The sequence below is a fragment of the Copadichromis virginalis genome, linkage group LG5 (assembly GCF_057382275.1).
Source record: "Copadichromis virginalis isolate Kocher_CV1m ecotype Utaka linkage group LG5, C_Virginalis_male_GT1.1, whole genome shotgun sequence".
NCBI lineage: Eukaryota > Metazoa > Chordata > Actinopteri > Cichliformes > Cichlidae > Copadichromis > Copadichromis virginalis.
Genome location: NC_140622.1, coordinates 28969732 through 28994625, shown reverse-complemented (window position 1 = coordinate 28994625; position 24894 = coordinate 28969732). Strand labels below are relative to the sequence as shown.

Below are 24894 nucleotides of genomic sequence, written 5' to 3'. Positions count from 1 at the left end.
TATGACTGAACAAAAGTAAATGTAGAGTGACGCAAACAGACACGTTATTCTGTATCATAATTCTTTTTATGACACACCTGTTCTCTTGTGTCCCAAACAACAAATAATAATAATGGATTGGATTTATATAGCGCTTTTTAAGGCACCCAAAGCACTTTACAATGCCATTATTCATTCACTCTCACATTGGTGGAGGCAAGCTACGGTTGTAGCCACAGCTGTCCTGGGGCAGACTGACAGAAGTGAGGCTGCTATATTGCGCCATCGGCCCCTCTGGCCAACGCCAGTAGGGTAAAGTGTCTTGCCCAAGGACACAACGACCAGGACAGAGAGCCCGGGGATTGAACCGGTGACCTTCCACTTACAGATACGCTTCCCAACCCCCTGAGCCACGGTCGTCCTTTATAATAATAAGAAACATTATTAGCACAAGGAGACTGTAAACTGAATGATACTGAGCATGAATGATTACAAACAAACAGCAAAGAAAGAATGAGTTGTGTTGGTGTGATCGACTTCTTGTTACGAATCTGGGTCGTTTGACCCAGCGTTTTGAGTTTTAGTTTATTTTTGATGTTTATGGTTTATGTTTAAGTTCATTAGGTTATCTAAGTTCATTTGTTTATTAGATTCCTCTTGTGTCTTCTACCCCTGTCAAGTTTGTATTGTCATGTCTGCGTCTCACGTTGCCTCTTTTATTTTGAAGGTCCATGTCCTACGTCAGTGTAGTCAGCTTTGCTTCCTTTTTCTCGTTAGTGTCAGCTGTTTCCCCATGTGTTTCCACTTCCCCTAATCACCCTTGTGTGTATTTAGTCTGTGTGTTTCTGTTCGTCCTTTGTCAGGTCGTCTGTTGTTCACGTCATGTTTCATGTCCAGGTTGTTCTTGTTTGTTTAGTTCTCCCAGTTTAGGTTAATGTTAGTTTTGCTTCAGTTAGCCTTGCTCTTTGTTTGTACATTTCTTACCAGCCTCATTAAACGGCTCGCTTTTTGTTAATACCCAAGTTTTGGTTCCACGTTCCTTTTGTGTCTGCATTTTGGGTCCTCTTTACAAATTCCTACAGTCTACCTCCACCAGACTGTGACACTTCTTTTTTTTTTTTTTTTTTTTTCTTGACACTTCTAAAGTACACAAAAAATGACCCAAACATCCACAAGGTTTTGACAGTTTATTTGGCAAAATTATGCAATCACTTACTGACCCTTTACCAAATTGTGTAAAAATAAAATGTCTACATCAAGCTTTTTTTTTAAATTTTTTTAATTTTATTTACTGACTAAAATTACACAGCTTCTACCCTGTGATTCTGAGGAATTATGGTTGGACATTGACAGTACAGGTGCACTTGAGGTCTCTGAAGGAGGAGCAGTCAAAGTCAGCCAGGACGGTCTTCTTGCCAGTCTTCTTGGGAAGTAAGAAAAACGTAACACGAAACCTGTGGCTTGGTTTCAGGTCTGGAAGTCTGAGGGAAACATAAGAGTAAAACAGAACAGTTAAGGTTAATGTTTAATTTGTGAGACCGGATTGGTAAAAGCTTGTGTTCCTAGAACTGTGACGACAGGAGGAAGCTGCAAGATGGGCCAAGGAGGTGAGCAGAAGTTTCTCCACTGGAATTTTGCTGTCCTGATTTCAATGGCCCATCCACTGTTTTACTCCACTGTTTTACACACCATTACAGAAATCTCAGGGACTGCTGAGCACTGTAGTCAGTGGCTAGATAAAGGGGAAAGACCCCAGCTGAGCCCCGAGACGTTAGGGACCCACACCCAGGTGTGATCAGCTTCTAGTGAGCCTGTGTCATTTCAGGTGGTGTGAAGACGGAAATAATGCCATTGCTACATGGAGGAAAAACTGGTGCACACAACACTTGTTGTGTAAAACTGTACACAAGCATTTAGAATCCAGATAAGTTTAAATTATGCACACACGCTTACATGCAATTTTGCTCTCCGTCCACGAGACCACTTCCAGAAATAGTCAGAGTGCAATCTGTCAGTGTCTTGTTGACTGGGTTCATGAAAACCACTTCAGCAGTTGTGCTTTGGTTCACGCTTGCCAGACTGGGAGTCTAAAAGACAAAGATTTTACAGTTCAAAAACTTTTGCATATGCAATATTTTTCCCAACCAAAAATTAGAAACCACAACACGTATATCACTTTCAGTTTATGCAACTTCTGCTATAAATATGACAGCCCACATCATACAACACCACAGATACAGGAGGTGCATGTTTTATACACAGTCATGCACATAGAAAAACACTCACTCTCTGACCATCGCGCATGATATCAGATAAAGGTTTGGGCACACTCACGTGTTCCATCCCGAAGGACAAATATGAAATTTGGTATACATTAAAGACTGCCAACTGTAATAATGTGACCTAACTCCTCATGTAGCAATCAGTTTCAGTTTAACTGTACCAGCTCCATGACCAATTACTTTTAAATACAAGACATGTCAACTGGCAGCGATGGTGCTTTTTGTTTTGTGCTAATTTAGCAAGTCTTTATTTCATTTCACATAATTATATTTATCATTAAAACAAGTACAGCAGGAGATAACAACAGCTGTGAGCTAATGTGTCAGTTGTTCTTCGAACAAAGCTACAGAATGATTACAGAGTGAGAGAGATGGTAGTTTTTTACTCACTGTGATGGAGATTGGAGGATCCAACAGAATGACATCATTCACTGCTAGGTAGACATTTTTCGGCTCCAGCTTATCTGTGACCATAGCTGAAATCTTCATGCTGTCAGAGTCCACCATGTGCTCATGGTACACCAAGAAGGGGACCAAGATAGGGATGGACAGATCTGGAGCAGACAGAGGGAGAGAATTATAGTTGTTGCAGTCTCTCATATGACCTGATCTCTCAATCTGTCTTTGAGGTATCTCTAATCTAAGAATAAACCCCACCCCACAAAAAACACTTCAGTCCTATCCAATTGACTCACCTTTCCCAGGCAGCAGTGTCCCTTCCTTCACCTCACTCTGGATGTTTTCAACCGGTGAGCCATTGTATCTCATGGCCTGGACGCTGATATTGATGGACACAGGCCTGGCAGTGCTGCTCTCACTGTTCAGCACCAGCTTCAGACTCACGTCCTGACCGTCCTTTGGCTTGGATACCTGCAGCATCACAAATAGAGGAATAAGGTACAATTCCCTGTGCACCAGGTTTATTATGCACAATTCCTTAAAATATGATTAAAAAGATATGCTTAAAACAACAGCTTGTGAGATTTGAGTTTTCTTAATTTAGATAAGCACTTTGCTTTTAGGTAACAACGGTAATGGTCATCTCTTTTGAATAAGTTGTGGTTTTTGGGTGGTTTTTTGTTAAAATTGATTTACAGTAGAGACCATTAAGCACAGCCTTTGCTAGCCTTTGCTAATTTCAGCCAGTGGCTATAAACTATGAGTGATTTGTAATTAGACAGCATTCAGTGTGCTTCATGCACAAGATATAGTTAAAATGTAACGTTTTCATTCTCATTAAAGCACATACAGTAAAGACGAATGCAATCCTTAGTTCCAACAAAAACATTTGGCCCAATCACCACCACAGTTGTTAACATTAATGCTATTTGTGGGCCTCCTGATGACATTTCAAAAGAAAACTTGTCAGATGATGATCCTGCAAACAGCCAATCCACCAGTTATTCATCTAACTGGCTGCTCAGCTAGAGCAGGACAAGTGTGCTAAAATGGTCATACTGTAGACACTTGAGTATAGAACTGCATATAAGAGATAACACATTTCACATTGACAGTGCTTTTTTCAGTCCTTTTTATGGTTTTATGGGGTCTGGTGGATTGGATGAGCTTTTATTCATTAACTGTTTTGGTTAAATTATTAAAATTAATTTAAAAAGGCAACAGAGGTAACTTTTTGTTACATTTGTAATAATAAAATTTTTTAGAAAATCCAGACACCAAGTAAGTACTAAAATATATTTAAGATTCACTTAAATAGAAAAATAAAGAGATACAACAGGAACTCTGTGATGTACCTCTTTAAATTGGATGTTTATTTTTGGCTGTGGAACGATGCCCCCAGGAGATGTTCCATTGGTACTGTTTGTGGCCCCTTCATTGCCCATTGTCTCCTTATTTCTGGAGAGGGCATATTTAAATACGGTTCTCTCCTTCTCAGTGCCTGTGGGGATTGAAAATGTTGTTGAGTTCAAGATTCACAAATTAATTTTTATCAAATAATATCAAATGTTCAGACCATAATGAAATGAACCTTCTCATTACTGATGAAGTTTATTACATCTTCATCTGCAATATATTTTGCAAATTCCTATTACTCCATTAGGTTTATATAGTTGAATTTTGAAATTCCCAATAATACAAAATGTGACATAAATTATGAAATAATTCACAGAAATAACTTTAATCTGTCAAAAGTAATAATAAATAAAAAATTCCATAAATCTTAACCAATGAAAGTCAGACATTGCTTTTCAACCATGCTTCAACTGAATTATTTAAAAAAATAAATGCATGAAACAGGCCTGGACAAAAATGATGGTACCCCTAGAAAAGAATGAAAATAATGTGACCAAAGGGACATGTATGTTAATCCAAAGTGTGTTCACTAATCAGCATCACAGGTGTCCACAATCTTGTAATCAGTCAGTGGGCCTATATATAGGACTCCAGGTAGTCACTGTGTTGTTTGGTGATATGGTGTGTACCACACTCAACATGGACCAGAGGAAGCAAAGGAAAGAGTTGTCTCAGGAGATTAGAAAGAAAATAATGTTAAAGGTAAAGGCTACAAGACCATCTCCAAGCAGCTAGATATTCCTGTGACTACAGTTGTACATGCCATTCAGCAATTTAAGATCCATGGGACTGTAGCCAACCTCCCTGGATGTGGCCACAGGAGGAAAATTGATGACAAATCAAAGAGACGGATAATTCGCATGGTAACAAAAGCCCAGAAAGACTTCTAAAAAGATCCAAGCTAAGATTCATTCTCAAAGAACATCAGTGTCAGATCGCACCATCTGTTGTTGTTTGAGCCGAAGTAGGCTACATGGGAGATGACCAAGGAGGACACCATGGTTGAAAACAAATCATAAAAAAGCCAGACTGGAATATGTCAAGTTTCTGGGAGAATGTCCTGTGGACAGATGAGACAAAAATTTAACTTTTTGCCAAGGCACATCAGCTCTATGTTCACAGACGGAAAAATGAAGCATATCAAGAAAAGAACACTGTCCCAACTTTGAAACATGGGGGAGGCTCGGTTATGTTCTGGGACTGCTTTGCTGCGTCTGGCACAGGGTGTCTCGAATCTGTGCAGGGTACAATGAAATCTCAAGACTACTCGATTCTAGAGAGAAATGTGCTGGCCAGTGTCAGAAAGCTCACAGGTCATGGGTCTTACAACAGGACAATGACCAAAAACACACAAAAATGGCTAAGGGGAAAGCATTGGACTATTTTAAAGTGGCCTTCTATGAGCCCTGACCTCAATCCTATTGAGCACCTTTGAAAGGAGCTGAAACATGCAGTCTGGAAAAGGCGTCGTTCAAACTGGAAACAACTGGAGCAGTTTGCTCATGAGGAGTGGGCCAAAATACCTGCTGAGAGGTGCAGAAGTCTCATTGACAGTTACAGGAATCGTTTGATTGCAGTGATTGCCTCAAAAGGTTGTGCAACAAAATATTAAGCTGTGGGTACTATCATTTTTGTGTCCAGGCCTGTTTCATGCATTTTTTTTTTTTTTAATAAGTCAGTTGAAGCATACTTGAAAAGCAATGTCTGACTTTCATTGGTTAAGATATATAGAATTTTTATTTATTACTTCTTTTGTCAGATTAAAGTTCTTTCTGTGACCATTGTGAGTTTTTCTTTCATTGACTGAAGGGTACCAACAATTTTGTCCACGTGTGTATAGTTTCATAATATCAGGATGGCAATGGACGAAATGGTCAGCTCAAATCTTTGAGTTTGTCAGCTGAACTCACCTTCCTTGTACTTGTACTTGTCTGTGATGTCCAGCCTCGTGTTGGAGCCAACAGTCTTGGTGGAGATATTCTGTCCGACTGACTTGGTGTCAGAGAACATTTTCGTCATTGTGCCATCAGCTTTACACTGAACACAAAAAAACTATTTAGAACACAAAACTAGACATAAAACATTTCTGCCAAAGACTTCCTTCTAAATGGGATATTCATGTATTCATAGAGTCGAGCTATGTATACTAACCAGCCAGTCAATGCAGTCCGCATTGACCTCAGCAAAGACAAATGGGACATCATATTTGAGATCAGTTTCTCCATCCAAGATGGCTTTGACTGGGGCTGGACCGCAGCAGTATACACCTGCATATGTAGAGCAGCTCATTCAGACAAAGTGTTCAAACGCAATACTTAGAAATTTATCTTATATTTACTATCAATAAATTAAAGTAATAAAACAAAGGAAGAAACAGTTTAGACAAGAAATTTCATACCGTCACTCTTTTCCTGTGGTGTTGGATCCACAACTTGCCACCCGTCATATTTTCCATCCTTTGCCAGGTCAGTTCGGGTCATCCAGCACTCTAACCAGACGTGGAAGTTCCTTAAACAGATACAGAACACAACATTCTGATGTTGGAGTGAGTGGAAACTCAACACTGGATTTAGAAAGTCCAGAACAGTCAACAGAGCTGGACTAAGTGACAGCATAAGGAAATTAAAGTGGTTGATCAAAAACTGGGGGGTTGTTGATGATTTTGACAAATTAATTTAAACATGGACAATTACAAAGAAAGAATAATATACCATCTTCAGCTGCACCAAAGAGTAAAACAGTTAAATGTGAATTATAAAATATTAGGGCTCTCTCTTATAAGTCCTTTTTATTAAATGATTTAATAACTGACAACATATTAATTTGTTCTGCCTTACTGAAACCTGGTTACAACAGGTTATATCATGTTAGCTTAAATGAGTCCACACCCCCTCCATCCCACTGTCAGAAACTTGAAACACAGGATGAGGAGGTAGAGTGACAACAATCTTCTACTTTTCTACTTCAATCTATTAATCAAATTAATCATAGACTTAGATGGAGTTTTAATTCATTTTGAAAGCCTAACTCTTGGCCTAGTCCACCATAACGGAAAAAATCAAAAGTCAGTTTTATGTTACTATCGATCTTCCTCCCGCCATCCTCCAGATATCATGGGAGGCCCCTGCAATAGCCTAGACCTACTGCAGCGTAACTAAGAGAGGATTCAGGGCCACCTGGTCCTTCCCTAACTACATGCTTAATAAAAAAGAAATGGTTTAAGTCTAATCTTAAAAATAGAGATGGTGTCTGTCTCCCAGTTCCAAACTAGGAACTGGTTTCACAGAACAGGGGCCTGAAAGCTGAGGACTCCCATTCTACTTTTAAATATTCCAGGAACCACAAGTAAATCAGCAGTGCAAAGTACAAATTAAATGAAAAGCCAGACCCTCCCCAGCCAAGACTCACAGACTTCATAGGTCCCTCAAACTGCCAGGCCTCTGGCTGAGGACCCGAGGTTAAAGGACAAACAAATCTCACATGCAGGGTGAGTGGGGAAAAAAAATAAAAAATATATCTATATATCTATATATATATTAGGGGTGCAACGATACTCATATCGATATTGAACCGTTCAATACAGTGCTTTCGGTTCAGTACGCATATGTATCGAACAATACTAAATTTTAAATTAATTTTATCAACTTTTCTTCTGACGATGCTGTCTGTGTTGAGAGCTCAGTGGATCTGCGTTTGACTACTCTGTCTAGGCTGCACTGTCGAGCGCAGATCCACTGAGGCGCAGGCAAGCTAGCAAGACAGAAGCTAAGCTCTCCTTGTAACATGGCAAATTGAACCTCCCCCACTCTCATTCAGATCTGGCCTTTGGAACTATTTTGGTCTTCATGTGAAGTATGACCCTGAAGGTAAGCGCGTCATGGACAAAAGTAAAACAGTATGTCGGATGTGCCACGCAATGCTCAATTACATTGGTGGGAACTACTGCGTTAGCGCAGTTAGCTCGTTAACGTGTTGACGCCGTCCAGCTGAAGCACGGGGCGATCCGTGGTAGCTCGTTAACGGAGATTTGCTGTGTTGTGGCGTTAACATCATTTCAGATTAACGCTGACAGCACTAGTGGGAACACAACGAATATGACTGCACATTTACACCGACATCATCCTAGTGCAAAGACAAGTGGAAGCAGACAAAAACAACAAGCACGCATGCTATAAACTTTACCTGAGTCATTTAGACAGCCTTTAGCACGTGATTCTCCTTATGGGGACCTGATATGTTTCATATGCTGCTGAGAATATACCCCAGAAGAAGCGTATAGTATAGCTTTTATTTTGGAAAGAGTCATTTCTCTGTAATAAACTCTCGAGTAATTTCTCGATCAGATAGATTTATTATTTTATTACTTTGTTGTTTCAGCAACATTAAATTTAAAAACTGTACTTTTGAGTTAAAATATATATTTATAATTTTAATAAATGACAAATTAAAAAGGCATGAACATTTTTTTGTATCGAAAAAATATCAAACCGTGACACCAAAGTATCGAACCGAACCGTGAATTTTGTGTATGTTGCACCCCTAATATATAGAGATAGATAGATAGATAGATAGATAGATAGATAGATAGATAGATAGATAGATAGATAGATAGATAGATAGATAGATAGATAGATGTCTTACCAGACACTGTCCTTGGTCTTTTTCTCTCTCACTCCATAGTCAGCATGGTACACATCAATGGTGAGATTCTTGTTACTGTCATGAGCTGACTGGAAGTTGGTGATCACACGGCATGGGATGCCCAACAGACGCATTACTGGATCCCAAAAAACAAAGAAAACAGCCAAAAAAAGAAAAGAAGTGAATGAAGCATTTGTCAAATTGTACATTAGATTTTATTGTTAAATATCATTATTCTTAATGCTATGCCACTAGCTGGCCCAGTGATAGAAAGTTGTAAGTAAGGAAAAGACAGATGAGACCCCTGCATATCAGTAATATTATGAACTTCCAGAGAACATCTAGTATTATCCTACATTAGTACTTTGGTCTAGAAAATTGGCGGTTGTACTGTGAGTAAGGACTTGCAGAGTTAGTAAGTACCTGAACACATCACGCCAGCAAATACCCAGCACTGTCCATATTTGACTGATTGGCAGTTGATGTCATACCAGTGCTTGAGGATGGGATAGCTGCCAGACCAGTGAGTGGGTTCATTCCCACCCGAGTATGGACCTGACCACCGTCCCTCCACGACGCCATAGTCATCATTACTGTTGATCTGGAAGCAAAAAAGGAAAACAAAGTTCTCCTTCTTATATTGTGATTTATACAAGTGAGCTATGGTTTCCCTCAAAATGGTTATAAAACATTGATTAACAAAATGCCATAAACCATTCCTTCCTACATGTTACCTTGATTCCTTTTATATTTAAAGTATAATCCTTTAAATCACCCTTTTGCAGAAATGTTCTTTGCAAATAAAATACATCTGTACAGAACAGATGTATATTCATAAATATCCTACCATGGCGCTGACCACACGACTGACGTAGATGGGGTTACAGCGAGCAGAAACATCATTGGCTGCATTTGCCAGGTGTTTGGGGTTGACATCCAAGATCTTCAGACAAATCTTCACCATGTCTTCTTCAAACTGGGCAGGAAGAGAGCAGCTTATCTTAAACTACAGTGGTGTAAGTCATTCATACTTCATAGCAGAGCAAGTCTATTCATACTTATCGTCAAAAATTATCTACAGTAGTGTCAGATTGTATCTATGTGACTCACTGAGTCATTCTGTGTGAGTACATTCTTAAAATTTACCTGCAAGCAATTAGCAAACATAAATATCTTTTTGCTTATGCAAAGGTTGATGGTGGTTACATCTTCTTTCTCTTGTGTTAAACATTTATCAAGAATCTTAAATTATTCTAGATACTGTATACACCCCTTTAAATTAACCAGTTTTATTTTGCTTTATAGAAGATAAAATATTATAGTGGTGTGAAGACAATGGTGTTTAAACCCTTAAAATAAAATATGCAGTAGCAATAAAATTTTAGCATTATTCAGTAGCTACCATTTTGAAAGATAAGATTGTGCCTTTTTAATATGGTGCTATTTGGTGTCTATTTATTAAACTCAGTGTCAAAAATCTAATAAACCTACACAAAGTGTGTTTGTATGTGTGTACTGGTTTTTCCTATCTTGGTGTAGACCAAAATCTAAAATGTACCATACTTGTGGGGCCCAACCAAAACCCAAGTCCCCATGAGTTTGAAGGCATTTTTCAGACTCAAAATGTGGTTTTAGTGTCAGGGTTACAATTGGGTTATGGTTAGGTTTAGGGGAAGGGTTAGGGTTAGGCATTCATTTTTGATGGTTAGGATTAGGGTAAGCGGCTAGGGAAAGCATTATGTCAATGAGACAACACCCGACATATGTGTGTGTGTGTGTGTGTGTGTGTGTGTGTGTGTGTGTGTGTGTGTGTGTGTGTGTGTGTGTGTGTGTGTGCGCGCGTGTGTGGTGTATACCTGCCCAAAGTCCCAGGGAACAGATCTGATGTAGTTCTCACTTCCACTATAGATTATACCATGTTCATTCAACACATACTCCTGTCTCTGTGCCTCATCAGAGAGAGACACTGAATCATCTACAGTAAAAAGGACAGGGATAAATACTTAAGACATAAAGATCAATGGATAGTGTTTTTAAGGAAAACAACAGCAACAGATGAACAGTGTTGATGGACAGTTAGGCAAACTGGCAGCAGACAGAAAGATAACAAACCTACCAGGGCACCAGGGATTGAAGAGCACTACCAGAGTTGCCAACAAGGTTTCCTCGTTCCTATATCTGGCAGTTAAGTTGTACTTTCCGATTGGAGCGTCAGCTGGAGGGGTAATGGTCAAATTCAAGGAACCCGTTAGTGGGTAAGATCTCTTCTCAAGCTCCACCTTCCATACCGCCTTCGCTGACGGCGAACGGCTGATTTTGTCTGGAATACCAAAGCATGACTTTGTCCCCAGGTTCTCGGATGGATGTTTTCCTGTTGAGAGGATTCACAGAGGTAATAGGTAACTAGAGATAAACAATACAATACAATCAAACCGTTTTAACCACCAAAGATGGACATTATGAAAACTATCCTTCTTAAACCCGCATTAATTCTAATGACCAGCAGGTGGTGACTGTTTAAAAAAGTGCAGTTGCAAAGAAGACTATGAGAAAACAGCAGTAAGTAAGCACTTTAATGGTTTATGGTCGCAGTCCCTATTTTCAAATTTTACTGAATGCAACATCATGTTCCTGTTACAACGTTGTTCTTCATTATCATCAGAAACAATGCTCTATGAGTGACAAGTCACTAGTGCAGGTGTGTGTCATGTTTCTCAGTCCTTTTCCTTGACATGTCAGTCAGGTCAAGGCTTTAAAACACCACTGTCTATAAACTGGTGGAAACTGTCACACCAACTGGATCCATCTTTAACTTACCGTCTATGGTCCCTGACAGGACCTTCCATGTCCAAAAAAAGAATTTAATAAACATAAATCAGTACCTTAAAGATGCATCATTACTCTTTTTTTTAAATTGTGCATTAAAAGGGGAAATGGGTTCAAAGTTGAGCACAGTCCAAGAATAAATCTATGGAGCTATAAATGAGCATTATAGGTTACCATTTGAAAGTTTAGCCATGTTTACTAAGATATTGACCACATATACATGTACAACACAGAACAAGTAAATGTGTCTCATTATAGACTTGCACCTCTCACTCTATGACAGCTGGGGTAAATATTAACTTTCAAACTTGTTAGAATTTGCATTATGTACTGTACTTCCATGCACATTTCAATCATGCCAGTCACTGCCTCCCTTTTTAATTTCATGCCAACAAAGACATTGCAACCAATGACTGAAAGCAAAAGGTGAAAGCCTTTAAGAAGTAAAACTTAGTTTATTTACAACAGAGCCTTTCCCCTTTGTGTTATGTCTAGCTTTCTCCTCACCCTTTCAATTGTCTGCTCCACCCTCATTGCTGTCACCTGACATAATTTCTCTTAATCTCTCTTTCTATTAATAAATATAAAACCTGCTCTCTGTTTGAAATATCTGGCTCCTGTGTTTAAGAGCTCTTTTTAAACTACACTAACACGCATGTATCTTTCATTTTTAATGGGTTTCACAAAGGTCTTGATAGACATCCATATTAAGAATTCCGAAACATTAATATTGCTGATAAAACAGAGAAAAAGAAGAAAATAGAGAAAACAGAAACAAGAAAAAAAACCCTCATAAAACACTGTTGATACATGGAAATCAATTTTCAAACAGTTCTTTTATTACTTCAATAAACAAAATCTATTAAAAGAAAGTTATATGCAATTTAAAAAATATCTTCATTGTATAACTACAGACCAACCTGTTTCTGCAGTGATGGTGAGCGGGTAAAGGTCAGGGTTGAAAGGTTGCGTCAGTTCAACTTTCACAGTGAACGGCTGACCTCTCCTCACAATCAGCTGATCCTTTGAGAGTTTTTTGGTGTGGTGTTCAGTGTTGTTGATCTCATAGTTGAGACCGACTCCCTTAAAAACTGGAAAAAATAAAAATATAACTGAAACAGACAAAATCAAAAGAATTGTGGCTAGTTTTCCAGGATACTGGAACCTTCATCCTGTTAATGTCTTTTGTGTGTGTCTGTGTGTGTTTTCCTTTCCCTTTTCTCTCCATATGTTTGCCTTAAATGTCAAATTAACTATTCCACACTTAAGGACTAAAGCCCACAGTGGTGATATGTTTACTCCATCTTTTCAAACTGTCAAGAATTGCACCTTTACTTTGACAAAGTTTACTTGCTGAGTTCAAATCTGAAAACCCCTTTCCTCCAACATGTCCTACTTTTTAGTTATGATGTTGATGCAAGAATTGGACAATTAGGATGACTGAACAGAAACAGCAACACATTTCAGCATTTAAGAAGTAAGTTTGGTCTTGAGATAAGAAAAGCCAGATGTTTCATTCTAAGGTTATTTATAGATGTCTGCTCAAGAAATGGATAAATGTAAGCACAATAATTTAATGGAGCTCAGAAGGTAAAGCAGGTCATCTAATCGGAGAGTTAGTGATTCAATCCCTGGCTGCTTCAGTCTGCCTGCCAAAGAACATTGGACAAGATTAAACCCCTAGTTGTTCTCTGATGTCTCCGTCAGAGTATAAATATTAGACAGAAAGTACTGAGGCATAAAAAAGTGCTTGTGTAATGTGTGTGAATGAGGCATGCTGTATAAAAATCAATCTGGCATACTGGTATTTAAACTGACTTGAACCTGGACCTAATTTTGTTTTACAGAACATATTTTGGATTTTCACGGTTGTGAGATAATGACCACAGGCACGCCGTTAGCTTTGTCTGGGTTTTGTTTTTTATTGTGATAAAGTTAAGCATATCACAAAAAAATCTTCACTTGCTTTAATCCAATGCATTTTTATTCCCCAGAAGCTTTTTTAAAGAAACTGCAAAGGTGACTGAAGTCATATCATCTAAGCATTTTATGATATTGTATTTAATTTACCAGATAAAAACTGACACAGATGCAACCTTTTCTAAAAATCTCTTTTTTATTTTGCTTTTGCTTCTAACAAACCATGTGATATAATATTATGTAAATACATTTTATTATGTAAATAATACATCTTGTGTTAAAAAGAAAATGTAAATAACAATACATTCTTCATGCATACAATATATATAAGGTGCGATGTATTGTAAATGATGGTAAAATTCAGTTAATGTACATTCAAAAGTTGCTGTACTTACTTGACCGTCTGGTCTCCGATGACATCTTTCTAGACTTTCTGCAGCAGTTTAAGTACAGCGAGAAGCTCTCTGGAAGGCGCTGACCAGCACACTGACAGGATACGCTGAACCATGGTGGATTTTAAACCAACTCCTACACCCATCCCCATTTCACAAACTAGATTAACCAGCTAGACTAGCCATTTCCTGGTTGTTCAAAAGCTTTAAGCAAGATCAAACCGCACCCCTGGCAAAAAATAAATAAATCAAATTCCATTTAGCAATCAAAACTGAACCCATTGCATGACCTCACTGTCAGAGGTGTCATTATGGATCTGACGGTAATTTGTGGATTCCAGTTTGTGACTGCTAATGTGATTTAACCTGCAACGCATCCAAGCATCACACAATGAGCACAAACCTGGATTAGAACTTTACATGCTGCTTTATTTACTCTAAGTACAATATGCATCAGTTTAAAATAAATACTTGCTGATAATTCACAGGTAATTTAGTATAATACATTGCACTAATTATGTATGGAGGGTTTCATCCCAAGTCAAGCATCTTGTGACTGTATGTTAAGCAGAAGGAAGGAGGCCGGGAATAGTGAGTGCCAGAATCCCTATCAAGAATGAGACAACAAACATCCATAAGTACGTCAGAAAGAACTGATCACGTGCTTAGTGAATACATCAGGCAGCAGAAACCCAAGAAAGAAGATGAGCGAGAAGAAGAACCATTATGGATGGATAGATTGCATATACCAGATAGAAGAAGGGTGGAAGATGCTATCAAGTATGGCATTCATGGAATGCCATAACCAAGTAGCCGGCACAGTACAATGGAACATCTGTGCCAAGTATAGACTGGAAGTCCCAAGGTCAAAATGGCATACTAGGGTGGGTTGAGAATGTCCAAGCTAAGATCTTGTGGGTCTTCCAGATTCAGATGAACAAACTGGTAATGGCTAACCAATGAGAAATAGTAGTTGTGGACAGGCACAGGAAGATGGCCATAGGGACAGATGTAGCTTTACCAAGTAATAGCAACATCAGGAAAAAGGAACATGAAAAGCTGAGAGAGGTGCTTGAGAAAATATGGAGGGTGAAGGCAACAGTGGTCCAGCAGTTTCCAGGAATGACATCTGAGATCTCTTTCCAGAAGAGGGCAGGATTAGGAATTAAAAATATATTGTGCAGGACTCTAAATTTGGGATTAAAAAATAATAATCTACATCTATCTATATGGATAACTATCTATATATTCAACTACGGTATCTATATATTGTCTCTCTTACTTTTAGGCTTTCACTATGATACACAGGCTTCCTCAAGGGTGTTCTTGACTTGGTTAGATGTTTTTCTTAACCATGGAAATAATTCAGCATGCACTCTAGTTGTCTTACGTGGTCTTTCAAGCCTTTTGGTGTTGCTGAGGTAGTAAATACCATTAACTTGTTTTAACAACTGATTTGGGCAATTCTAAAGTTTCTGCTGTCTCTTTGTTAGATTTATTTGTGTTTTTCAGTCTGATCACCTCCATCACTTGCACTAACATCTCTTTGGGCCTCTTATTTAAAATTTAATTTGAATTACAGCAAAGAGCTTGCCGTGTTAGTCCATTTGATTTACCTTTGTTATCATTATTTATTTATTGATTTACTTTATTTTAAGCTATTGCAGACAGGACAGACATGACAGAGGGATAGGAAAGGGAGAAAGAAAGAAAGGGAGAGAAGACACTAAAAAAAATCAGCTGGATTTAAATGAAAAGCAAAAAGAAAGTAGCACAATATACACAACACCACAGCAATAACCTAGATAAGTGTAAGTAACAGTAAATACTAAATATTGAATTTTATTGTGCAGCACGTAAGACCGACAGCACACAATGTGTGTGAGCGCGCTTGTATTCAGAAGGTTTCTCTATGTAACGATCGGCTGGAGGGAGTGGGGAACCGTAGCCCTGCCCCCCAGAGTATGAAGCAGACACGGAGGAGATCCAGGCATTTTTCGACGTTACAATCAGTATGTAAGCACACAGGTTTTAAAAATCACAAACTGTAATCCATAAAATGCAGTCTGGTCCATAATTATACTTTTGGTAGTGAGTTCATACAATGGGTTTGGTTTTTTTGTTAGCAGGATTACTCAAAACAATAGATGGATTTAGATGACAATCTTTGCAAAAGGTGGAGTTTGATCAAGTTTAAAAGTGATTAACTTCACCAGAGTAGGAACCAGGAAGCTTTGGGAAGACTATTTACCAATATAAAGAGAGTGACTGTGTTTGTGGGTGCTGCATCCTGGAACCTTTGGGCTTGGCAGAGCACGCAGCTGTAAGTGATGTGGCTTCCTGTAGAAGCAACAAGAAAAAAAATCATTAAAAGTTCTACAAAGGTGCATAACTTTCCATTTATCATTATCCTGAGATAACACCTTTTTGACGACGAGAATAAAAAACAAAAGAAAAAAAGCAGTTTGTTGTGAGCTTGGGCTTGAAGTAGCAGTTTACAGTTAGTTAGCACTGTGGATACGATCGAACTCGCTCACATATTTCGCTGAGGGAGACATCAACTGGAGCCTGTTAGTGGATAGGATCTCTTCTCCAGCTCCACCTTCCACACTGCCTCTGCTGACGGTGAACGCTGGATTTTGTCAGGGATACCAAAGCATGACTTTGTCCCGAGGTCCTCAGATGGATTTTCTCCTGTAGAGAGGATTCACAGAGATCAATAACATAACAATACAATACCTTCAAGCTACTAATTTTAACCAAAGAGTCTACATGAAAGATGTAAAGAAGAAAAACTGAGTTATATCTGCATTATTTCTAATGGCCAGCAGGGGGCAACTGCTTAAAAAAAAGTGGAGTTGCAAAGAACAGTATAAGAAAACAGCAATAAGTAAACACTTTTCTAATGAGTTTATACTCTCAGTTCCTATGTTCAAGTTTTACTGAATCCAACAAAATGTTCCTGTTATACGTTTTTTCTTCATTATCGTCAAAAACAATGATAAGCTAGATATGTTTGAGGGTGGATCTGCTCTGTGATTGACAAGTCCCTATTAGAAAAGTACGGTTCCTCAGTCAGTTCCCTTGACATGTTAGACAAATCAGGGCTTTAAAACAGTGGTCCATAAACTGGTCAAAGATGTCACACCGGCCGGGTCCAACAAGCAGCCTGGGATCATCTTGAGAGAGAACAGAACAAAAGGCAGCCAAAACCCAAAGAAGAGGTTTGAATGCTCTTCAGAAAACCTGGAAAACTAATATTGAAGACTATTTACAGAAATTTAATGAAAGCTTGCCGTAGAGAGTTCAGGCTTCATTGAGGAATGGAGCTGGAACCTGATGCCAGCAAAAGACTGAAAGGTGTGTACCCAAAAAAAGAAAATCAACTGTCATATCCAACTGTGCTAGTTGGCAAACGCCTTTAAGTAAAGCTTAGATTACTTATAAAAGAGCCTTTCCCTTACCTGTCACATCTGGGATTTTCCTCACCCTTATAGTCTGCCCCACCCTTATTGGTTTCACCTGTTTTTATTATTCTTGATCTTTATTTATTTTTCTCTTTTTTAATTCGATCATCTCATTAATAAAACCCACTTTCTGCTTGGAATACCTGATTCTGGTTTTGTGTATTTGAATCCTCTTTTTAAAGTATACTATACTACACGCAGCCTGTGAGCAAGCACTTTTGTAACAGTGGGAAGGAAAAACTCCCTTTTAACAGGAAGAAACCTCCAGCAGAACCAGGCTCAGGAAGGGGCAGCTATCTTTATTAGGGGAGGAAGACGAGTCAAAGACACTTTGAATTAACAATTCATTCTAATAAATCAATTGTTAATTCAACATTATAAATTAAACATCCATGGTTTCTGTCAGTTATTCAGAATGACAGGGTGTTAGTCTTAGGCATGTGTTCAATGATAAAAAGAAAATTTCCTTTCTCAGCATGGTTATACGCTTTTGAAAAAGTCTAATAAAAATGGACTATTTAATAACATACAAACCTGTCACTGCAATGATGGTGAGTGGGTAAAAGTCAGGCTTGAAAGGTTCTGTCAGTTCAACTTTGACGGTGAACGGCTGGCCTCGCCTCACAATCAGCTCCTCCTTTGAGATTTTTTTGGTGTGATGTTCAGTGTTGTTGGTCTCACAGTTGAGATTCACTCCTTTAAAAACTGAGACTTAAAATAAAAAGAAAAATTATACAAACTTTAGTTTTGTGCCTCAAAAGGGCAGGGTAACAAATAAACACAATGCTCGTGTGTGATGTAAGCTCTCTGGAGAACTGCATAAAGAAGTCTGCCAATCCTCAGCTGCATTTGTGAATTTTGTAACTGCACAAAAATGATCATCATGTAGCTCTAACCAAAACTGGTTAGTGTCATATCCAGAGGTTGTCTTTTGAAAATAGATGTATGAGTGCTGCCAGGCGTGGAGGATCAGCCTGATGGCTGTCGTCCATGAAGAAAGCCTCTTCTAAAGATAATGCACAAGAAGGCCCGCAAACAGTTTGCTGAAGACAAGCAGACTAAGGGCATGGATTACTCGAACCACGTCCTGTGGTTTGATGAGACCAAGATAAACTTTTTTGGTTCAGATGGTGTCAGGGGTGTGTGGCGGCAACTAGGTGAGGAGTACAAAGACAAGTGTGTCTTGCCTACAGTCAAGCATGGTGGTGGGTTGTCATTGTTTGGGGCTGCATGACTGCTGCTGGCACTGGGGAGCTACAGTTAATTGAGGGAACCATGAATGCAAGCATGCACTGTGATCCCCTTCCTTCAGAAGGGGGGGGGATCACAGTCCCCATCATAAAAAACTATGGTGGGGACTGTATATTGGGCCACATTAGTGCAATGTATTATACTAATATACCTGTGAATTATCAATGAGTAATTGTTTTAAACTAATGCATATTGTACTTTAATCAACAAGAGTCTAGATACTGCATAAACATCTAATCAAGTGTTTGTGCCCACTGTGTGATGCTTCCAGGCATTTCCTCATTTTAAATCACATGAGTAATCACAAACTGTAATCCACAAGTTACAGTCAGGTCTAATAATCACACCTCTTGTAGTGAAGTCATGCAGTGGGTTTGGTTTTTTCTTTGTTAGCAGGATTACTCAAAAAATTGATGGATAGCGTGTCCTTTGTCTGCCACGGAGCCAACTCCTGGTGGGACATGCCCAGAACACCTCATGCAGGAGGCGCCCAGGAAACATCCTCGTCAGATGCCTGACCCACCTCAACTGGCTCTTTTCAATGTAGAGGAGTAGCGTCTCCTCTCTGAGTCCCTCCCAGATAGCTGAACTCCCCCTATCTCCAAGGGAGAGGCCAGCCACCCTTCGGAGAAACCTCATTTCCGGCACTTGTGTCCGCAATCACGTTCTTTCGGTCAAAGCTTATAATCATAGTTTAGGTTGGAGTCGTAGATCAACCAGTAAATCAAGAGCTTTGCATTTACACTCAGCTCTCTCTTGACCACAACGGACCAGTGCATCACCAATCCATCTATGGTTCTCCTGCTCCTCTCACTCATGAACAAGACCCCAAGATTCTTAAACTCCGTCACTTGGGTCAGTAACTCGTCCCTGACTGGCAGTGGGCACTCAGCCCTTTTCTGGCTGAGGACATACTGTACAATCTGGACAAAAATAATTGTCATAAATTTGTACTTAAATTTATGTGACTATTACATATATTATTTTTTACAATATTAAATCAACATCTAGTTACATTTAAACTACATTTACATTGGTTAGTTTAAAGATACCTTTCAGTTCGAGGTAACTTTAAATTTACAAAAAACCTTTGTTTCAGGTCACAAAAACATTATAGCCCCCTACAGATGAAGCAGATGGCACATGTTATCGTGAACCATATATTTCACATCTTTCTTAGTGTTACCAACTCTTGAGGGCAATATCAGGCTCCTTAGCCGCTAAATTCTCCACAGTGTTCACCAGTTACTGGTGCTGAGCAGACAAACCCAATATGACAGCAGTAAAAGTATGACAATTCATTAAAGTTGAAGCTAGACAGACAAAGACAAAGTAAACAAACAAAGTAAAGTTAAGACTCCTGTTTCAGGAAATACATTGATCCATGAACTAAAAAGTGTAAAATCTGGTATGCTTTAGAGTTTTAGTGATATGCAATTTGCATGTTGCTCATTAAACCTGGTTTCAAAAGCTAAGATGGTGATAGCCACAATGTTCAGCATGAGGCTGGTTGCATAACAGTGTCACTTTTCCCTCTGAAATGACTAACAACTACTTTCTGCATTAATTAGGGTAGACAAACCCTTACTTCCAATCGGTGCCCACACCCTGCATTTCACAGAAAAAAATTACGGAACCTGTTAGAGGTCTACTGTTGTTTTACTTCCAAGAACTGAGACCTTTCAAACGTGAGACAGGTAACTTTGAGTCTTTGTTCCTCAAAATTTGTGTCCAGTGGTTGTCCAGTAAACTAAAGCTTTACTTATTAAATACTATCTGTGGTTCTCCATCTGGTTCATTAATGTTAATCCCCTTTCTACAGAGAAACTGGGTTGTAACCGCTGTAAACAATCATGTGGAATCTAAGCTAATAGAAAATTGAAAAAAATTAAAACCTTGAACACCCTGGCACTGCTTGTGTCATGTCTTAGCATGCAGTTCAGCTTCTTAGTTGTTTACGGTGTGTTCACACCGAACGCGATGGACACGAATAAAACGCCCCAAACGCCCCTAATTTGACCCGTGTACATTCGCGTCTCAACGCGTGTCCAAGAAAAATCCATCGCGCGTCAGATATTTTGACGCGCGTGAACCGGAAATGTGGGAGGAATGTGGGAGGGAGTTGTGCCAGACCGGTATCTTTGCAAGATGGCAGCTATCGAGCTAGCGCTTGAAGAGAGAGTCTCCCTTCTCTATGTACTGTGGAGAGCAGAGCAGCAGCGTAAAAGACGTCCTCGCCGTACCTGGGTCCATCAGGTCCTCCAGAGGCATGAGCAGTTTGGTGAGTTTCACCACTTGCTCCAGGAGCTGCGCCTGGATGACGGCCGATTCCAGCGCTATCACCGTCGGCCAGTTTGAGGACCTGCTTTCCCTCGTCGGTCCCAGCATTGCCCGCCTAGACACCAACTACAGACGCTCAATCCCACCTGCAGAGCGCCTGTCCGTCTGCCTGAGGTTAGTAAAACTATTTAATACGGTAGTCCTTTATTGATATCTGTGCTAATATGCTAATCCATCCAGTTATACACTGCTAACATGGATGTGCTATGCTAACAGTGAATGCTGTCGGTGTTTACTGAAAGCAAACTGTGGTACAGAGACGACTCTTTATAATATTTCTAGTGATACTCAGAAGGTCTCATCAAGTCCCGATTTAATTCGATTTATGCTGTTATCAGTGTTTGCATGATAGCATGGCTGTGGTGTCACATCAATGTATGCGCTCGGTGTTTGCTGATATCAAACTGTAGCATTAGCACCACTGAGTTAACCTTTGTAGTGATACTCACTCCTTTTTATTTAGACCTGGTTTAATTCTGGGATAGTTGAATATTTGTATATAATCTCTGCAGCTGTCAGACTCTATAGCAGGGGTCACAGCCTTTATTAAAACAGAGTTAGATAAAACTGTGAACAGTTTGGTTCATCTCTAGTTACATGGTTCTATCTTGATAAGCTGTCTTATCACAGATTAATTTTTCAAAAATATTAATGATTTAAGCAAGGAAAGGGCTACATGTTGTAACAGCAGTCTGGCGAGGAAGGAGCGGCTAGCCGGTCCAGCGGGCATGTGGTGTGGAGGTTAGCCGGATAACACGGAACCAGTCGGTTAAATCCAATAACAGACCTTTATTCGCCGTCAGCAACATTACACTTTATAAGCCAGGTCTCCTCGGCTGTACTCGTCCGAACCTACATGCGCGGGGATTGGTACCACCAGCGCCAGCTTGTCACAACAGTAAGTAAGGTGCTTTCTTGGAGCATGGAACATGAGCAGCATGAAATGGCTGCCGCTAACAACTCACACACCCACTAGGAGACCCCCACAGCTACTACAATAGTTGGGCAACCCCCCCTAGTGGTGCTATAACCCAAAAGGTTTGTTACAATGTCAACACACAACTCTTTATTTCTATTAATGTCTCACTTCATTCCTACCTGATTGACATGTTTAGGAATTATGAGTGATTGGCTCACTGTAGTTGTGAAAGTTGCTACCAATCAAATTATGATATGTTAAAGTTAAAACAAAACAACTGTTTTAGATATTATCTAATATACATTTTGTAATTATCCTTATAATTACAAAAGGTTTTATGTAAGATTTAAGTTTTGTGATTTATATCTGACATCACAAAAGTATTTTGGAATTTGAATAATGTATTTTGTAACTGCAGTACACATAATACTGATTTTGAACAATTTTGTCCAGGTTCCTTGTCACCGGGGACTCCTTCAGGACCATCGCGTTCAGTTTCAGAGTCGGTGTGTCCACGGTGAGCCAGATCACCCCCCAGGCAGCGACGTCCATCTGGGACCGTCTAGTGGACGACTTCATGGCTGTGCCTTCACCTGGAGACTGGCGCTCCATCACAGAGGGATTCCAGGAGCGCTGGAACTTTCCTCTGTGCTGTGCAGCTCTGGATGGGAAGCACATCCAGACAAAGGCACCCCATATATCATATAGGAGACACACACATTGATATACACTAAATATTTATTTCATTTCTTTTTTGTGGTGCCCAAATTGATGCACCTGCTTGATTTTGTTTAAACAATTATTGCACACTTTCTGTAAATCCAGTAAACTTCTTTTCACTTCTCAAATATCACTGTGTGTGTCTCCTGTATGATATTTAACTGACATTTTTTATTGTAACAACCAACAATTTATACAGGAAAATAATGTCTATTAACAAGGTTGCCCAAACTTCTGCATCCCACTGTATCAGTATATTTTGTCATTAGTATAATATGAAATAAATTCTACATGTGTCAAGTCGTGTGCCAACATTTGCTGTGTAGTAGAACTGAGACATTAGTCATTATAAACATTTATTTGAAATAATATTAAAAGTCTCAAACAGAAAAACATTAAACATAAATATATAAAATATAAGAATTTACAGAGAGACAGGAATAAAAAGGACCAGCTGCTCTCCAGAGCAGGAACAAGGCTGAGGAGGAAATGCTCCATTGGAGACTGGTGTGGCCTCTTCAGGGACTCCAGGATGGCCAGCTCCACCACCGATGGACCGTCCTGGGACCCGTCCCTCATCTGCCTCGGAGCCGTCCTCCTCTGTGGGCCTGTAAAACAGCACAAAACACAAAGAAATGAGAAGGCTGCTACTAGATTTTAATTTCAACATTGAAAAAAAAAAAAACAATAACAGGATATAATCAGATTGGTTGTAGATATTTAGTAAAGGTGATCACAAGGGAATCCCACCGACTAAAAAGGTATCAGTGCTTGCTGTACATATCTGTGGGTGCAGCAGCAGGAGCTCAGGGACTGGGGATGCTCTGCTGCAGAATCAGTTGGTTCTATCAATACAGTATTAAATGTTAACAGGTTGGATATAATAATCGTAGAGTAGACAGTGGTCCCTCATTTATTGCAGGGGTTCTCAGAATAACTAGCCCCTGGTCACAGTTCTCACAATTGATTCTCAAAGTGCAAACCTTTGTAGATTGCAAAACGTAAAAGTATTATTATGCCGCGGTTTGTCTTCATCTGCCCGCCACTTTCGTGCGCCTTTTTCCCTCACGGTGCAGGTGTCCATTTCCGAATGAGGCTCATAGTTATGGGTGTTTTTGTGCTGTTTTTTCTATTGGACGCGATGGTTATCAAAACCAAACGTGATAAATTTGGCAAGCGCAGGAGATTTGTCAATCAGGCTGCAGAATGCAATGCTGTACTGTGCAATAAAAAATCAGCGAAAAAGCAAAGCAGTGACGGATGAACAGCGGGACCACTGTGTGCTGTTTATTAATAAACAATAAAATATATTCCTAAATGACAACATGCATAAAAGCAGAACGGTATTTGTACGTCAGTGGGGAAAATAGCGGTGGCTTGCTAGCTTTTGTGCGGCTTCCCGGGTCAGTGAAAACGTTCAAAAGAGAAATGAATGAACTTACCAGGTTGCCCGATCTCTTCACATATCTTCCTCCAAGCTCGGTCCTTTTTATTCCTGTCTCGGTACTGAAAGCAGCTGGTGTTGTACAGCTCCGAGTTGTTTGCTACCGCATTGATTAGCCTTCCCCTCCATTGAAGTATGAAAGGCTTTGGCTGGATCTGCCCCTTTGACCTAGGTAACAGCCACGTCACCAGGCTCCTGATTGGTTGTAGCGGCGCGATTTGACGCTGGAGTTCAGATTTTTCCAACTCGAGCGGTAGACGCGAAACGCGCGTATGCACAAAATGCAACACAAAAACTCACGCGCGTGGTTTTATTCGCGAGTCAAACGCGCCAGACGCGCTACACTGACGCGCGTTTCACGCGTTTTGGCGACGCAAATCTGCTTCCGAATTTTCGCGGGACCCGCAATCGCGCGTCATCGCGCCTTTCCATTGACTTTACATGTAAACCTGACGCTCTATTCGCGTCCATCGCGTTCGGTGTGAACACACCTAGTTGGTGAATGTAGTCACGCATGAATAGGATGCAATTAGCATGAATCATCTAAAGCTGACTAACCAATAATATTGCCTAATGTTGTATCAGACTATCCCATCTCTCTTTTGGTTCATGTTGACTGACTCAGGCTTTTCACGAAGACCTCAGTTGCTGATATTGGCCAGACACACAGCTCTACGGAGAGTCATGCTAGTTCCAGACTTCTTTCATCTACAGATGATGGAGGCCACTGTGGTTGTTGGGGCTGTCAGTCCCGTAGTAATTTGGATTTCATGGCTTGGTTTGTTCTCTGATATGCAGTGTCAGGTATGGGATCTTTTATAGACAAGTTCCAAATCCTGTCCAGTCAACTGAATTGCCCACAGGTCGATTACCGAAGCTGAAGAGACGTCAGACAGAT

The 24894-nt window shown here is 39.8% G+C and overlaps 2 protein-coding genes and 1 long non-coding RNA gene across 3 annotated transcripts; all 3 read right to left on the bottom strand.

Annotated features, from left to right (window-relative positions):
* Positions 1-1085: 1085 nt before the first annotated feature.
* LOC146710010 (protein-glutamine gamma-glutamyltransferase E-like) lies at positions 1086-14141 on the bottom strand. Its single transcript, XM_085457248.1, has 15 exons — positions 13859-14141; positions 12464-12634; positions 10834-11088; positions 10574-10692; positions 9565-9693; positions 9141-9318; positions 8718-8853; positions 6475-6584; positions 6228-6343; positions 5987-6113; positions 4016-4161; positions 2957-3131; positions 2652-2815; positions 1933-2066; positions 1086-1460 (listed from the first exon to the last, which is right to left on the bottom strand). The coding sequence occupies exons 1-15, from the start codon at positions 13881-13883 to the stop codon at positions 1313-1315; spliced, it is 2133 nt and encodes a 710-aa protein (XP_085313374.1). The 5' UTR covers positions 13884-14141; the 3' UTR covers positions 1086-1312.
* A 1988-nt stretch (positions 14142-16129) lies between these two features.
* On the bottom strand, positions 16130-19517 carry LOC146710009 (protein-glutamine gamma-glutamyltransferase 2-like). Its single transcript, XM_085457976.1, has 4 exons — positions 19388-19517; positions 17857-18033; positions 16393-16549; positions 16130-16195 (listed from the first exon to the last, which is right to left on the bottom strand). The coding sequence occupies exons 1-3, from the start codon at positions 19515-19517 to the stop codon at positions 16413-16415; spliced, it is 444 nt and encodes a 147-aa protein (XP_085314102.1). The 3' UTR covers positions 16130-16195; positions 16393-16412.
* Positions 19518-22597: 3080 nt separating this feature from the next.
* LOC146710008 (uncharacterized) lies at positions 22598-24495 on the bottom strand. Its single transcript, XR_014920517.1, has 2 exons — positions 23995-24495; positions 22598-23160 (listed from the first exon to the last, which is right to left on the bottom strand). It is a non-coding gene; the product is annotated as an uncharacterized LOC146710008 (long non-coding RNA).
* Between the last annotated feature and the right edge of the window lie 399 nt (positions 24496-24894).